Consider the following 18331-nt stretch of genomic DNA (forward strand, 5'->3'; position numbering starts at 1 on the left):
TGTAGATGGATTTTTTTAAGGCTTTAAAGAGGTGTAAACTCTGAGATTCTGGAACCTGAACTAGCTGGAAAGTAAGATTTTAATAAAATCACTTGTAATTGCTGTCCAATGCTTTGTCTTCAGACTTGGTGCACAGAAGCAGTACTTATGTACCCCTGTTGCAGAGGGCAGGTGGGTATCAGTCAGGCGTGTGCAGAGGGCCTTATACCAGAGCTGCCTGTTTTTAAGCACTGCCTCTCCACTGCTTTATGAAATCTTGGTACATCTGAAGGAGAAGCTGGGGGAAGGGAAGCAGGGGAGGCAAAGCAGATGTGTCTAACTCAGGCTGTTTTACAAGCTAAGACTCCAGCATTTGGTACCAAGCACATGCTGTATTTCCTACTTGAAAGCTGACTGCCACATCAAATGAAAATGGTTTTGTATGTGCTGCACCATAAAATTACACAGACACAGAGGGCCACGCTAACTAGCTGTTTACCTCAATGCTTCTACCAAAGCACGCAAGTTATAATCGGAGGAAGGAAACTCCTAGGAGATGTGAAGGCTTTAATTGTTTCAGTGTGCAGATGGTTTGCATTACAGCAAATCGACACAGCTCAAGGTCAATTCATAGTTCAGCAATAGCTGTTTCAGCAAGTGAATTTAGTTTGTTTACGCCTCTTCTGGGAAAGTTTTAACTGCTATATTACTTATTTTATAGATATTTCTAGGCTTAAGAAACACTGCAACAGGTGAAACTGGAGGAGCGTAGGTTGCCACAGCCGTTTCCTTCATGACTGATGCTGAGCAATTTTTAGAGCAGCTAAATATAGCTGTTTTCATACAACATTTGAACACTTCGTTTCAACATGTTCTCTTTTGTGTCACTGACATAGAAATGCTCTGTTACAGACTCACAAAGACATGTCCTGCAACTCCGATTTCCTTTACTATGTTGAAATGTGCCATGCAACCTCTGCACCCAGTGACTAAGGTATGACACAAGGAGTTACTCCTGCCCTTAACTATCAATCTGAGCTGTTCCTCTCCGATAAGTTCCCAGTCCTTCTGCACAGGCAGCTCAGCTGTTTGTGAGGCAGCTGCCGAATTGTCTCAATTTAGGGCTTAGATGGTTAGGATAAACTGGAACCAATTTCTATTTTATTAATTTTTTGCTTAACAGCACCAGGCTGAAATCTGCCACAGTACAGCAGCTCGTCAACTGAGCCATCCCTCCAGGAGAAATGGAGCTCCCCAAGAGGAAAACAGGCTCAGCACCAGGGCAGGGGGTGACTAGTGTAGCAATACCAAGGTAAGATGTCACTGGTCAGAGTTTGGAAAGCTCCACATCGGAGAAGAGCACAAAGTACTCTGGGGCACAAAGTGTCAGACTGCATGAGCCACAAGCACTTTCTTTTATGCCATTTACCAACTAGATCTCAGATCTGTTGAGGTAGCTGCCATTAGAAAGGCAATCCCAAAACCAATGCCAACTGTTAAAAAACTGCATCCAGCACAAACAGCGCATGACTTTTGTTTCTAAAGGGATGGTCTTTGTTCTTCACACCTTGCCTTTGAGTTCTGCAGATCAGTGCTTATTTCCATCAGCCATACACTGTCTTTATCATTTATTCTCCATCTCTTGTTCCACAGGGGCAGGACCAGATCCCCACATAATCATGGGGCAGCACCGTGTCTTTACGCCTGTACTTGGTGTCTGCAATGGCAGACCTGAAGAGCAAGGCATTGTCAAAGAGAGGTTAAATTTGCGTGACTCAACAGATGTACAGATGTATGTCCATATGTGCAGGTAATTTAACACTGCGGGTGCTCCTCCTCTCCCCTGACATGTGACCAAACTACCAGAGTCACAGGGTAACTGAAAGAGTGGTTCGACCTCAAGGTCAGAACATAGTCAGTGAACTTGCAGGCTGTTTGCGAGACCTCAAAATATGTCAGAAAAGTCACTTATGATAGCAGCAGAACAGTGCTAAAAAGCTCACGCTCTTCGCTGTATGCATTAGGGCATCTACCTTCATTTTGTTTGCGTCTAAAAGTCCTTTCAGAAAGATCTGCTTTTAAATTAAGAAAACTCTGCAAAACTGTAAAAAATAATTTTGGGGCAGGGCTGTGAGGATTTGAAAGAAAGGGACACACCAATACTGCAAGTTGTACCTAAGAATTTCACATCCATATCCTGGAAACAATGCCCGGCCACAACCGCCCCACGCTGCACCGAGCAGTCCTCGATGTGGCCTTGACATCTGCTTCGGCATCTGCTCGTTTGGGAGAACCTGCCCCTGTGTGCTGGGCTGCTTTCAGAGGCCTCCTGCGATTGCTCAGGATGGCTGGCAGCATTCACCAGCGCTCTGCGCTCAGGCAGATATCCTTACAAGGCAACGCAATGATTCGCCCCCCTCCTCGGTGGGGCTCTGGCAGCAGGCACATCCACCACCCAACATCAGCAATCCAGCTTTACCGGGTGCATTTAAAATAACTTTGGGAGGCAAAAGGCAGCCCAAGCTTTAGGTCTAATTCTTCGTGTAGATGATAAGCTGAGGTGCACTTACAGGACGGTGTGTAAAGTCTGTCTAGCTCCTAACTTGGACAAAAGGCTGCAGGCATCTGGGTCACAAACTGTGCAGCTGCCAAAATGAAGCAGGCGGCTGGAAGCAGAGCAAACTGCCTGTAGCAGCCATGCCAACAGATTCTGCAGGTCAGCTATTGAAATGATTTGCACATCAGCATATTTCAAATTTTGAATGCAGCCTTTTGTGAAAGATCACAGTGAGAGCATTTGTAAAGAAGGGGCTGTTCTGGGACAAAAGCAATTTCCTAAAGAATCCATTTCCTCACCCAGACATCAGAAAGGTGGAAGGTTTTCCTAACACTGGTACCAAGAGCATATCTGTGACATGGGGATAATTACTGGAAGTAACCAGTGAAACTGCCAAATCTGACTACAGCAGAACTGCCAGGTTTTTTTCCTTCTTAGCAGCCAAAAGCTACAGGTGGCTTATAAGAAATGAAAGCATGGAGAAGAGTGTAAAATAAGACTGCTCTTTGCACAGTGTTTTAGCACAGTCTAGAGGGCTTGTCTATGAAGTGCTGCCAACCATTGGACCATGGCCAACTCATCTTAAAATTCAGATAGCCTGAGAGTGGGTGGGATGGAGGCACATATACTTTCCTCACATCAGAGGCCCCATGGCTTGGCATGCTGGGCAGTTCCTGCCCCAGCTCTGGGACATATTGAGCTGACTCCCCATGAGGCAAACTCAGCCCAAACAAGGCTCAAAACTGCAAGTTGAGGACATTTTAAAGAAAAAAAAGGAAATTATTATTAGGTATTTGGAAACTGTTAGTGAAAATGAATCTGTTGGGGCAAAACTCTGCTCTTGCATTCTCTGCTGGACCCTACATCTCCTTTTTCACTGTCTAACCTAATGCTGTGATTCTCAAGAATCCCCAAGAGTGGGGCTGCTCTGGGAGGTCCAGACAGCTTGATGGGATGCAGAGGGAATCAAGAATGAAAAATCCAGATGGCTTGTGTCAGACTCTCTTGTCCTTTTTCTGTTTCTCTCTTCCTCTTTCCCTAGAGACCTAGTCAAGGTCTCTCCTCTCTCTGGCCTCACCATGGGGGATGTACACATGTGATGGGCTACTCCTGCAAGGGCCAGAAGGATCTGTCAGCAAAGGAGTGAAGCCCAGCAACCTAGGGTGCAGGTTTATGGGGTGGACGTTGTGGGAGCTGTGCAGCCTGGCACAGCTTGAGAGGTTCTTGCTGGGAGATGGAGCATGGGATCTCAAAAAGGTGGTTCACCCAAAGGAGAGGACTCCTAACCTACCCCTGAAGAGTAGCATTAGGAATAGTTCTGACAGTTCTCATTAGCAGCTGCCTAATGACAAGTGGAATTACGGGTCCTATGTATTTCCAAAACATTTCCTGTATTCATTCACTTCAGTAAATTGTTCCTTTCTCTAGCTATATCTGCTAACCGTGGGAAAAATAATATAAAGAACTTAGTAAAATCACAATCCACAAATGAAGCTGTCAGGGATTTCACTCCTTCCACTCTCTCATACTGAGTTACCTCTGAATTTATCTTATCTATAATCCTCAATTTTAAGAATTCATGCTTTTATTCCCCAGAGGATAGATTCTTTAACAAATTCAGGAATATTCATAACAATCAAGTTCTCAGAACATAACTCCGAGCCACATAGTGCATTCATTTACCAATAATACCTTGTAAGAAAGAGCTCATCCTCAGTGTGGTGATAGGAAAGGAACATTATTTACAATGTCCCCATTTACAAAAACAGCTTCTACTTCTGACTCCCCAGACTGAGACATATTTCTATGTAAAATTAAATAGTAGGTTTGCATACTGTGGGCACTTCCCTCCCCCCAAAAAGAAGGAAGAAAAGAAAGATGGAGGCAAAACACTAAAAATTAAAGCAGCACATCTGAAAACCAAGTCCAAATTCATTTGCTGAAGGTCATATCTAATCAGTCATTAGTAGACCAAGGACTGCAAATCTGGCTTCCTTGATTCCAGTTTAGCGCACTAATTCCCACCTCTAACAAATTGCTTTATCATAAGACCTCACTCATTAGTCATATATGCAGATAAGGAAATCTCTCTTCAAGGTTACTGTAAAGGAAAATATTACTCAGGATGGCAAAAGGAAGGTCGAAGGAAGAGAACAGTGCAAATGGAAAACTCAAAGTGGAGCATAGACTGAGCAATGTTCCTTTAAACACAAGAGTAGGAGTATTGGGAAATGTAAAATAGTGTTCAGGTTTGTGATATACTGGTCTTCTTTCCCTAGAGAGTAATGTTGTAGAATTGTCTGGTAAGAACGTGTGATAGAAAAGCCTCGTGACATTAAGACAACATAATTTTATCTTGAAGCCAGATAGGTGAGGTCAGCCCCGCTCAGGATGCACAGTGCTGACCTCATCCCGATGCACTATGGTAACTATCATCACTGCTTTGTGCTCACTTAGGATTGTAAAGCAAAATAATCAATAATAAAATGTATCTTGCTGAAAACAAACACTCTGTCAGAGGAGACAAAGCCTTAAAAGGAGATTTACCATGGTTCCATGTACACTTGCAAGCATCAGCAGAGAAAGAGATGGAGAAGCATAAGATATGATTTAGGCAAAGCAACTAATTGTATCCAGTTATCCATCTGACTGCAGCACATCAGAAGGCAAAATACCTGAAACGGGCATCTTCAGCTCTCCATTGGTTCCCAAGACCAGTTGTAACATATGTGTCTGAAGATCTCTTGGGATTCTATGATGAAAGTTTTCTTTTCAAATGTAAAGGGGAAGTGACTTTTTCCATTTTTCTCTAGGGGTTATCCACATGGGGCAGGCATGCAGAGACCAGCTGGGTTTATCTTCTTGAGGCGCTGCCCAGCTTCCATGCAGCATGGCTGCAGAACTTCTGGGCCAGGAGCTGATCCAAAACTCACCCACTGGAGGGGCTTCTTGATTAGGAACCAGGTCACAAGTCATAAGTAATCTAAAGGTCACAGGTGAAAGGTGATCAAGATGCAAAACTACCGTTGGATCAAAAATCTCATCTGAAATGTCACAACCATAATGTAAGGTGTATATCTTGAACAAAGCAATGAAGGGATTTTATATAATTTTTGAAAGGGTTGTTACATAACTTGTGGAATAAACAGCCACAAAAAACCAAAAACAAAATAAACAAAGTAAAACCCAAACAAAAATACAAAAAACCAACCAAACAAAAAAAACGCCCCAAAAACCCCACCCAACAAAAAAGCAATGACAGCTGATGATCAGCATCTTATTTGTAGAACAAACCAGATCTAAAAATCTTCTAGGAGTCTACTTATTGTAGCACTGTCTCTATGTTCAGAAGAGACAACACAACGGCCTTTTGAACCTGGGCAGCTTCCTTCACTTGGCAGTAAAGGATCATGGAACCATGAGGTGCTGGATCCCCACTAAGACCTATGCAGGAACTGAGGAATTGAGGCTTACAATAGCTTAAATAAAAAGGGAGAAGGAAACATGACAAAGTGGCTATTACTTGAGATCTTCCACAAGTGCTAAGAGAACCCAGTATGTTTTGATCCTGGGAAAGCTAGCTACTTCTTTATGTTTTGGATAGCAACAAGAAGGCTAGTCCCCAAAAGTTTACCTAGTATAATTTCATTGTCATTTCTTTCAAGTTGCATATGACTGGTGACAGTTTCCTCCTTCCCAGTAAAGATATTGAAGCATTAACACTACATTGCTGAATCTTTACACACTTATACACAGTATTTGCAGAGTAAATGGGGAACATTTAAGTTCTTATCCACAATTCCTGTTGAGCAGACTGATACAAGACAATATGTACAAGAATGGAGCTTCAATGTAGAATGAGATCCCTGAGAGAAGGGGAACCTCCACACAGCACACACACATAATTGGGGAGAAACTGAGCTTATGCAAACAGGTGGGCTCTTGTGCACTGAGGAAGAGTCTGCAGAGCAGCTTTGAGGCAGTGTCACCAGTTAGAGGAAGCCATGAATCAGTAAGAAAAAATGATACCTGCTGTCATCTGATTCCTGCTCTCTGGGAAACAAGGCTTTACATTCCCATAAGATAAACAAACAGAAAAAACAGGGCTCTGTTGTCTACCTGTTTTCCTAACAGCTGTCTGTGGGGTGGCTGGTTGGCAAGCTACTTGGATCAAAGACTGGGAACAAATATTTTCATATCTTCACCCAGCAATGTTATCATTAAAAATAATCAAAACCACTCCCCACCTTCCTTCCCCACCAGGGAAGGTTTTGCATCATGCCCTTCCTGCACTGAATCAAAAGGCAGCAGCAATCTCTTCTGTGTATATTTCCAACAGCTGCTAATGCCATAAGTCAAACAAAAAAGGCTGAAACTGTAAAAAAAAAAAAAAAAAAAAAAAAAAAAAAAAAAAAAAGTGAAGCTCCAGGAATATTTGAGAAAATGGGATGTAGGTTTCACAACAGTCCTGACTTTCTCTTCTAATTGATTCTCACTGCCATCTCGTTATTTGCTCAGGGCAGGTCTGCATGGGATGAATTAAGTTATCTGCAGTCACATCACCAGCCCAGCTACTTTCCTAAACATTCAAATGCAAAATAAAATAAGCCTCTTGAATAAATGCACTAGAAAGTGTCTGATATTAAATATCTCTTCAGACCCTTGTTCTGTTTGGAAACCAGGCATCCCTGTGGATAAATAAATTAGGACAGACGTGACATGGCTGCTGGTAATTCCATTTAGATTGGGGTGTTTAATGGATATAAAATAAATAATCAGCCCATGAAGGGTGGAATGAAAGCCACTGTCACTCTATTTACCAACCTGTCTCTAACTGAAAGGTGAAGTTCAGTCGTCCATCTGTCATCTACAGCTCATGGACTTTTGAGATAAGTCAGTCTTAGGACTGCACTGGGATAGAGGCTTGCAAGGCCCAGCGTTTATCCCCTGCTTAACAACTTCCCAGCCAATGATCATTTTCTTTGCCTGTTTTGAGGGCTGAGTAAGGCACTCAAGATGCTATCAGTCAGTGATTTATCAGCTAGCAAGTGGGCAACTTCCATGTACAATCATAATCAACAACATATAACAGCAAAATACCCATCTTCAAGCACGCCAAGTTTTGATGCAACATCCATTTGCCTACACACACCACATCAAAAACAGCTGTCCTAGTGATTGCTGTCCTGATCTGCATGTTGAAAATCTACCCTGAAGGTAAGACAGAAACTGTTCTCTGAGCCCTTTGCTGCAAACTATCACAAGCCCAACCCTCAGGATCCTGGCATGTTGCCAGGCCTCGCTCTGCTTGTTTCAGCAGAGCTTGGCCACCCCTCACACCAGTGTGCAACTTATCACACGTTATAACCCACACAACACACAGAACTTAATGTTTTAGAGGATCAGTTCTCCTTGAACCTTTTCTCAGCATGATTAGGCAAAGCTATTTGAATATTGGAGAAACCCCTGGAACACATGCAAGCCTGTATTACTTGTATTAAATTTGTAATGTAATCATCTGTGCTTTGCTCAGCCTGCTGAGATACTGAGAAGATTTTAAAAACTTGGAATTAGGAAGAAAACTGACACAATAAAAAATACAGTTGGTATTTTACATCCTACAGCCAAAAACACTGACAGTAGGAACTGGAAAGGATGGTGGAAAAATGTGTGTGGTAAGAATAGCCTGTATTAGAAATAAATAGTGGAAGAAGAACATTGATCTTACAATGAAAGCTGACAAAACAGCAGGTTGAGGCTGGTTAGGGAAACACATACCATTTTCTAGGAAGATGATACAAACCTCTTGAATATGAAAACACGCAACTGTACAAAAATCAAAAGCTCATTTCAAATGTCCCCCTCGTCCTGTAATTTGATTTCCTGAAACAAATTTCTTTAATTTGACTTTTACAGGACTAGAAAATCAGAGCTGTTTGACTAGAGTTGATGTGGTTGCTAAACAACTGATAATTGATTTCTGGGTTTCAGCAATGTGTGCTTTTAGCAATGAGCTTGCTACCTTTCTGTTTGAAAGGTCAGGCCTGAATATTAACCAAGTACTTGGAACGGAAAAAAACCCCAACAACCTCAACTTAAGAAAAAAAGTTCAAAGACAGATTTACTGATCAAAATCTGTGATTTCTAAAAAATCTTTAAAAAACACTGGTGTATGATAACAATTGAGATTGCTTCTATGGACTGAAAATTTCCACCAGGTGCTAACAAGCTGAAATACATTCTGTTACAAATATTAATTTTAATATTAACAGTATTTGGTGGTATGATGATACAAGTCCCCTCACCATGTGCCCATCCAGTCTTTACTTACTGGACTTTGAGTTCTAAAAAGCTCTCCTCATTTAATAGTAACCTGAGCAATAAACACAATTAGAACTGAAATGAGCTTCAGGTTTGGTTTAAAAGTTTTCAATCACTGGCAAAAATAAAATCATGCTTTGCCTGCCAAAACAAACATAATTCTCTTTTCTTCTTTTCCTTTCAACTACTACCAAGCATGACCGAGCTCAACAGAGATTTGAAATATGTGAGCCATAAAACCCATGTACATTGTACAGAGTACACGCCACTACCAAGAGTTAGTAGACAAGAGCAATCAATAGCTCAGTGGTAGCTTTCATTATTCATCTAGAGCTGTACACACCTAAATCATGATATCCTGCTCTGTGTTGTCAATTTTTTCTCTGTGTCTTCTTTTTGAAAAGAGATGTTCAGCTACCGCATCTCGGAAGGGTCAGAACTGAAACCACTTTCAATTCCAGTTACATTTAGGTGATGACCTCAGTGCCCTCCCAGATCCAGAAGTTTCTATACTGACATTGTGAGTTCCTCTCAATCTTCTCCATGGCATTCAGGCAATTTAAAGCAATGGGGGGGGGGGGGGGTGTTGTTGTCCAAATCATTTGGGGCAGCCTGTATCCCTTCCTATACTTTACCAAGTGCCTCTGTTCTTGTGCAAACTTCATCTGTGACCACCCTCTGGGAAAATTTGAGTGCAGTGAGACCTCTTTCAGAAGGCTTGTCATCTTGAAGGAGAAAAGAAATTCTACCTGTAGCTCATACCCAAAAAATTGCTACACCCATCTGGGGAGATAGAAAAGCAGGAAAAAATTGAAGTCCACATAATGGCTTCAGTGCTTCTTAGACTTTGAGAAGTCCTTGGCACTGTCAGTCAGAGGTGGTGTGCCTATAATGGACAATGTGGTAGGACAGGAGAGGGTTGCTGCAAGGGAGCTTTATTCATCCCACTCTGCTTGTTCCTGGAAGAAAATGGCAACTCTTTCCCCAGCTCTTTCTGAGCTCTGTTACAAGATCACAGAGAACCTATATCTGTCATTTCCTCTTTAATCTCTATAGGAAGTCTGTTCAGAAGGCAAATATTTAAGGCCACACAATTAGCAAAACACCATCCCCTTTTCACCTGAGCCATATATTTCTGCCATCGAGTACTTGCAGTATGTTTGACATTGTGAGTTTCATTTTCAAGTATTTAACCTCATAGCCTTAATGATCTCTAAGAACAGCTACATCATGGAATTTCCTAGATTTTTTTTGTAATTAAATATATATGTGTGTGTATATATATCTCCACACAGAGAAAGAAGATCAAGTTCAGGTATTTTTGCTTCAATTACTTGTTAACAAAGTCAAACATCATGACCATATTCCAGATTCTGAGGCTGTCTGAACACTCGAGTGCACCAAAGTGGCACTTTGCACAGTGCAGAATTGCACAGGATGAAAATTCCTTGGAAATCTGTTAACTCCCTTTACAAAATCAGTTAAGAACCTGTAAGAAATTCCTCTTCCCCACAAGGGAAATCCTAAGCCCAGATTCTCAAACTCTGGCTCAACAAGATACTTGTTCAGGGTTATTTGGAGTTTAAGGTGTTCCAGCCACATCACAACACCCAGTCCCTGTTGTGCTGACAGCACTGTTCACTAGCTGTGTTGTGAACTGAAGAGCTGATCAGGCTTTGCAAGAGAAACATTAGAAGCTACAACATTTTCCTGACCCATTTGAAAACAGCATTGTCCAAAAGCAGCAGTGCAGATGCCACTGGGAGTGAAAGGGCACAGGGAACATGCAAAAGTGTATGGGCACAAACAAGCATTCAGGACCAGGAACTACAACTGAGCTGCAAGTTCTGCTGCACTCGGGGCACCACCAGGTCAGGAAGTACAGTTGTTATCACTCGGATAAAGCAGAATATATATTCACATTGCCTGAACCAGGCTAAAGTGGTCTTAGGCCATATAGAGTTAGGGCTCAAAGCACTGTCTACCATCATACTCAAAGTAATAATCTACCCAAGTAGAGGAACTTATGCAAATAAAGAGGTGCCATGTCCCTTTACAAGAAGAGATCTAAATTGTACCAGCACAAGAATGCCAGTATAATGACTTCAAACTAGTGCTTTGCCCACATAAATAAACTGCACTTCAAAAAAAATTGGTTATCTCAGCAGGACGAAAAGGTACAAAGCCCAGGGCTAAGGTTTGTTAGCAAGTAATCCCTTTCCATTAATACTGTAAAGTTTGAGCAGTTCTGCAAAATCCCTTCACATTTTAAATTGATGCTCACTGTATGGGTGAGACATTCCCAAATACATGTGTGATCTTTGAAGCTATGCATTTGACTAGCATAGCTCATGCAAAATTAGCTGGTTTTGCATGCCATGTCATTTTCAAAGTCACGATGTAGATAACACAAAAGCAGGCATTGCTGGAACACTTTATCAGTTTGCCTCTCACTGGGGACTGTTCTGTGCCAAAAATCTAACACCTACGTTAGCAAATACAGTAGTGCAACACAAGCAGCTCTGTAAAGGAAAGTGAGTGGTGCTGAGAATCCAAAGCCCTAATTATAAACATTTCATAGATTTTACATAAGAAAAACTCTGCTTTGATCCTGCAGACTGTGAGGTAGGCTCCTGGAGTGCTGCTTCTCAGAGGTTTCAGGAAACAGGTTAATTTTCATCTGAAGGGGAGTTAATTTTATGTGCCTTAAGACTGCTCCCTGATATCAACCAAAACAAGGGAAGTGAAGACAACTGGATGATTTGCTTCAAAAGCACGCTCCTGCATCTAACTAAAACCCTGCAGACTAGATACCATCCACAGAATAAGAATGCAAAAATAATTTTCTAAAGAAAATAGATTCAGTCTTTTTCCCATCCTCTGACCCCTTCACAATCTTATACAAAACATCTCTTCAGTTTTATGTATGAGATGTAGGTTCAAACTTTAAACAGAAAGGAAAAAATAATTTTCAAGTTGGTAAGTCCAGAAAATTTTAGCATGGAAGGAAATAGTGATTTTGAGAAGGCAGCTGAACTGGGAGTGTCTAACTAAATAGTAACTTGTAAATGCTGGCTTTTGCAACAGTGTTCCCATTTAGAGATCTTAAAATTCTCTTAAAAAATTCTAATTCCTTTTTTTACCTACAAGAAAAGTCGGCAAGTTCTAGAAAGACAAAGAGGTACGAGCAGGTCAGTAGCAGAGGAAGGAGTGAATTCAAACCTTGCAGCTTCCAGGGGATAGCTCTGCGCTGTGCATCAGGGACAGCTGTGTGCAAAGAAAATGACCCAATAGGAAACATTCCAGGTTTTCTGCACGTACATGATTGCTGCTTCAAAACCAACGGATGACGGATGCTGAAAATAGTACTTGAATCCTCATCTTTCGTGTACCAGTTGTCAGACATGCACTGACCCAAACAGCTAGTGAGAAAAGAGGAGATTTGCAACAACTGTCATCCACTGCAAGCAGCCAAAGTGTGACTTCTTCCAAGAGGAAGGAAATCAGTAGGAAAAAAAACAGTACTTCTTTGATGCAATCTTGTTGCACACAAACAAATGCACATGAAATTTGGCTTCTCTAAGTGCTATAAGGCTCAAAGAGCAAGAAACAGTTTCCTTGCTCAGTATTCATACCCAAGTCAGCACTAGCTCTTTCTTAGATCTCTCACAGCCAAGCTGTACATGCCTTTTTGAGTAAAAATGAGTTTTAATGCCCTTCTCTCTCTGCTCCTGTGGTATTATCTTGCTGACAGTCACCCACACTTTCAAAACCTATGTTGCCATGTCCTCCCTCATCCCCATCCCTGCTACTCTTGCTTTCAGCGTCTGAGTTATTCCCCCTCACTCTTCCCAACAGCAAGTCATGAGGAGCTCACGAGAGACATTCTGCCCTCAGTCACAGTGTGGGTGGCTGGAGCGGCTTCTCTTCTACAAGATAAAATGTTGCACTGGCAGAGAAAATTCAGTGATGAGCTGGAGGACACAAAAAAAGTTCAGCAAGGGCTCTCCGAAATTTTAGAATCCTACAGTCTTTAAGGTTGGAAAAGATCTCCAAGATCATCAAGTCCAACCTTTGATCAAATATACCACCATGCCCACTAAAGTGTATCGTTAAGTGCCACGTCTACTTGTTTTTTGAACATTTTCAGAATAGTGACTCCACTTCTTTCATGGGCAGCCTGTTGCAGTACTGTGCTGAACAGTCTCTTTAGTCACTAGAAGTCATTACAATCTTTGTGTGACAAGATATGGTTTTTAATTATCTGGGTTATTTTCCTTTTTGGTAGAATTAGGTTTTCATAAAAATTGTTTTTGATATGTCTTTAGCAGGGTCCATTTCTTTTCCTGCTAAAAAAAATGAAATTGTAAAAATGTTTCCTGGAATTTGTCTGACATATTTATAGCAAGGTCTGAGGATAAAGTCTAACTTCATTCATCACACGTTTTCTAGCCAGACTTTAGGCCTTCTATATATTCTGTAGAAATTTTGCTTAATAGGAATCTGAGAAGGAAAAGTGCTGCACAATTTTTTAATTTGAAATCCTCTGAGAAGGCACTTAAAATATTTTCGTTGATTTACTGGTGAGTATCATCACAGAGAAATGAAAGTCCTGGGTTTTATCTCAGCTATATGTTAAGATTTCTTGCTGCTTTTTCCATCAAGCTTGCTTTGCTTTGCGTTTCCTCCAACTATTTCACTGAAATGGCAGTACATCATCTTTGGTTCACGACTGTGTAGCTGGACTTTGGAGCTGACTCAGGATAAATTTTTGTAATCTTCAAGGAGGACTCCGTTGTCCTCCTTAGTATTATTTAGTATCTGCCTTTAAATAAGGCTATTACTACAATGACCTGTGACTGCATATCAGACAAGTTGGTAAACTGGAGTAGGAAAATAGTAGTGACTTTGAAGACAAAGGACGTCTGTTTGGTTCCTCAGATTAGACTGATTTTAGGAAATAAAAATTTTAAGCAGAAGTTGCTGTCTAAAAATGGTGCATATTGTAGTGTAGTAATATATTTATGGGACAATCTTTCATGTACATAACTGGACAGCTTGTAAAGGCAATTATACTAAAAATTATCAGAAAAACTGCCAGAAAAAATACCCAGGAGTTCTAGTTTCTCGCCATACAAAATAGTCTTTTAAGGCCTCAACATAAATATTTGTAAGATATCACAATATGCTTAACTTAAATGGAAAAATTCTTATTCTGTACAATATTATTTTAAAAAAACCCAAACCCAAACAACCAACCCCAAAAACCTGTTAACATGATATCCTTTGAGTAGGAAAAGCAATATAGGGTATACAACTGGTGTGTGTCAGAACATTAGTTTTATGCATTTATACATCTTATGGTGGGGCTGAAGTGAGAGAAGAGGAGACTTCTTGGAGACAGAAGAATTTTGGGTGGGCACAAGTTCTACAGCAGATAGTTTGCAGCATGGTGCAGTTTCTGATTGGAAATTCTGTGGATAGTGAAAGCCAGGGTAGGTCTGACTGTTCCATGAATCACTTCATTTTTACAGTGAATAATATGAACATTCCCAATGATAGCTGGGTCTGGGATTGATTGGGATTTTTTTCCCTCTCCCCCAGTAAGGACATTTCTTCAATATGAGTACTAAAAACACTATATAGGCTAAACTGACCATTGTGAAAATGCATATACCAATTTATTTTCACTAATTAGATTCTGAATAACACTTTTCAGTTAAACCAGTAAAACTCTAAGTTTAGACCAGAAATAGGTTAATGAAGGGTTTTTTGGTGCTTAAATAAAAGGCTTGAAGAAAGGAACTTATATACAAAAAACGTGATGCATTTTTTCATCCTTCCTCCCTCCCAAAAATAAAAAAGGAATGCGTCTCTATTTTATCACAGGTGCCTCTCTGAAGTTTCTACTGGTTAGGTGTAAATGTTAGGTGTAACATGTGATTAAGACTGGATGGACTTTTGTGGAGGACAAAAGGTAAATGAGGAAGCACACCATGAGCCGCTGAAGTCAGTGGGAATCCAGGCAAGGAAATCTGAAATTACCCTAACAGGGATTTGATAAGAACTGGGGAATTAACACTAAACGAGTAGGATCTCTAATGGTCACAAATAACCCACTCTTAGTTCTATTTGCCTCCCCATGGCACTATGCCCAGCACCACAGGGCACCTGGGCTATCATGATCACTTTGTGAACTGCTTTGTGGTAGGGACAAGTCTGTCCCCATGTTCTCATCCCTTGCTATACATGCCTGCTTTGACCCCACAGTGACCCAAACCAGCAGGAAAAACACTGTTTTGTCGGACTTCTTTTCAGTCAGTTTAGCTGAAAACTAATTGGAGCAGGAGTGACTCAGCTGGCAGCAGCCAATTGCACCTTGACCCAGCAGTACTGTGAAATCACAGCACTGGGTGAGAAACCCAGGTTTGCTGGCCATGTCTAAGTGAGACATTCTTCCCGAGCATCTGGGTGAGGCAGGCAGACCACACGTCACTAGAGAGCTGACAAGAGAAAGCAGTAATTACATGAACACAAAATCTATTACCTGACCCTTGTTGCAAGATGAATCTAAGGTGTCATGTGGAGCGAGGCAGTCCATTAATCTTCCATTCCGCCGGCAGCCCAGGTGCACCAGGTCTTGGCAGTGAGCATGACAGGTGTACTTGCAATCTTAAAAAACCCCACGCAAACACAAAAAAAAAAAAAGGAAAAAAAAAAAAGAGAGAGAAACAGAAGTGGTGTTTAGAAATGAGGTTGCTGCAGGCAGAACCTAGGAGTGAGACACATCCTCATTTGCTACGTGACCTCAGAGAAACTACCACCTCTCGACTGAATCTCCCCATCCGCACATAAAGATAATAATAGCTACATACTACCGGAGATGTAAATTCACTGGAGCAAAGGTGACAGCACAGCACACCTCCCAGTGTCACACTGAGAGGGCTGCAGTCAAGCAGTTCTTTGGTTAGATCAGGGCTGCCTCAGTTAGAGGTTTTTGCAAAAGGTCTGTGCCACAAACTAGGTATTAGCTGTTGTGATGTAAGCACAAAAGGGGCCATTCTCAGAAAAGAGACAACATTTTTGAATTACAGATAAAAAATTCTACCCACATAGAATTATTGCTACTTGGTTTTATGTGTTTTAAGCTCTAGGTTCTCTTAAGAATATGCACATGGATACTGAAAACAGAATGACTGGTTTATCTGAAGCCTAATTAAGCTGGTAAATTACAAAGTTGCCTTCAATAACAATTCAGAAATTTCGCTTCCTGGACAGCAAAGTCAACTGAGAAGACTTAGAAATGTAAACTCATTATAACAGGGGCAGACGACCCCATCTCTAGTAAGAACTCAGGTGATTCATATGCCCTTTAATCTCAAAGAGAGAATCACTTTAAGAGTATTTACAAAAACAACCTGTATTTGCTCTGAAGCCCTTGTTATGTTTGCTGGTTTTCTGTGTAAGTTGGACAGAGTTCATGATGTCATTTTTGTCTCTCACTGAATGTCACTTTCTATTTTTAGGTTTAAATTGCTTATAATTTTGCCAAAGAGCAACCACTTGTACTTCAAGTTTCCATGCCGGGGAACATCATGCCGTTTGTTTTAGAACATTTCAGCTAAAACAATTCATCCATTTCCAAGAATGACTTTTGGAGGAAATGCTTTCATTTTGTCTAACTAAACTACACTTTTTGGTTGGTTGGTTGGTGTGTTTTGTTTTTTTTTTTTGTTTTTTGGTTTGGTTTGGGTTGGGTTGGGTTTTGGTTTTTTTGTTACAAAGCTTTACACTTTCCAGATTTATAGTAAAAAATGAATTCTGGGTGGGCTTTTTGTTCCCTTATCAACCTCTCAAAAAGATCAGTTTCCCTATGTTTGATTAAATTTCCTTTACAGTGCCTGAAAAATAAATTCTTGAACATTCCCATTCCCAATTCATCCTCATCAGTGGTGTTATGGGGCAAGACAGGAGAGTGTTCCCTGAAGTGCTGTTCCTCTTGGATGGGAACTGGATCTTTAATGTAAAATCCCTGTACTGGCAGATAATCCAAAAGTAAAAATTAAAATGTGGGTAATGCAATCATATTTCTGTGATAAATACTGATACAGTATTTATGCTACACTTGCACTAAGGCAAGTTTAATTTTATTTTATTTGGCACAAAGTCAACCAGTCAAAACTTTTTCAACACCAGCAACCCAGCAGAGTGAATCCATCCTGGATCAGCACTCTGGGAGAGATAATTGGGATGTTTCTGATCTTAAAACAGACTGACTATATCACAATAATATCACTGTATCCCAGATCATACTCCTCTTGAGACATCAGCAAATAACTTCCAGCTAATTATGGGGTACAAGGGACCCTGTTGCAGTATAAATCAAAGCAATGAAAAAAGGCTCAAACTCTCTAAAACCATCACTGTATTTACTACAGAATTTGGAAAACATGAAGCAAAACAGACAGAAGACAGAAGACTACAGGGGAAAGAAAAGAATGGTTAAGGCAGCTGTATGGTGCCCAGGAGAAATGATAGCTGTCCCTGCACCCTTGTGTAATGCTGGTGAGTCATGCCAGGCTTTCTGCAGTTGCTGCTGAATTTCTTCTGGGTTCTACATCTGAGTTACTTTATACAATTTGCAGGAAAGATGAAGCATTCACAACTGCCACTGAAGTCAGGGAGAACTGTGCTTTTCACCCAAATGCGGTTCTTCCAGGGCTCTGTTTTATGCTTATGCAACTGGGATTATTTTTCACATGACTCATGCATCTCATGGAGTTCTCGAAAAGACTGAACACTCATGTTTGTGGAGCCCTTGAGAAGAGAATGATTTTGCATTTGGGAAAGGACCCCCTAAGACGCAGTTGAAAAGCTTCATCCTTACCCAACAGGAATAAACAAAATTCGGAGCCACTGTTCATTGGGTGAGGGAACAGGGCAGCTCCATGGGAAAACCAGGATGGGAGCACTTAATTAAAAATATAAGTAATATACCAATATAAGTAATGTACAAGTAAAAGAAGGTCAAATTAAAGTAATCTTTGAATTTCTTTTTTTCCCCCTTTTATTTCTGAGTTCTTTACTTTGCAAGTTGAGTTACCTTATTTTGTAGAAAAAAATGCTTATGAGATGACACCTTATGTCTACCTTTCTGTTCTCCCCCCATAACTCTGCAAGAGCTGACATTTCAACTACAAATGGCCTAAAAGCTAATAAGGTTCATACAAGTTTTATGATAATTATCTCCTAGCTAATGGAGGGAGACCCAAACTAATACCCACACTCAAGGCAAGGCTGGCAAAAATCACCTATTACACCATTGTCTGGCAATGTCTGGACAACCAGCTACTGCTCATCACCTCCGTGGTGAGGAGGTTACGGGGAATGGGGCACAAATCTGTAGGACACAAGGCTTTGCTAATTCCCCAACTTTCTACAATTACACAAACATATACACTGAGCTATGCACCA

General features: G+C 40.9%; 1 protein-coding gene across 2 annotated transcripts in view; it reads right to left on the reverse strand.

Moving 5' to 3' along the window:
- The window catches only part of RASSF3 (Ras association domain family member 3), a 76048-nt gene extending 58252 nt beyond the window's left edge, over window positions 1-17796 (reverse strand). Inside the window, exons 1-2 of one of the 2 annotated variants that reach the window (XM_027907334.1) lie at window positions 17745-17796; window positions 15405-15529 (exon numbers count right to left, since the gene is read on the reverse strand). In XM_027907334.1, the coding sequence (XP_027763135.1) occupies window positions 15405-15529; window positions 17745-17781 (162 nt within the window). In that variant the 5' untranslated portion in view covers window positions 17782-17796. Of the gene's footprint in view, window positions 1-12079; window positions 12131-15404; window positions 15530-17744 lie in introns of those variants that run through there. The other variant, XM_027907337.1, reaches the window with a different exon arrangement.
- Between the last annotated feature and the right edge of the window lie 535 nt (window positions 17797-18331).

Source organism: Empidonax traillii, unplaced genomic scaffold, assembly GCF_003031625.1.
Source record: "Empidonax traillii isolate 1590-97213 ecotype Southwest subspecies unplaced genomic scaffold, ASM303162v1 scaffold1441:size138591, whole genome shotgun sequence".
Classification (NCBI taxonomy): Eukaryota; Metazoa; Chordata; class Aves; order Passeriformes; family Tyrannidae; genus Empidonax; species Empidonax traillii.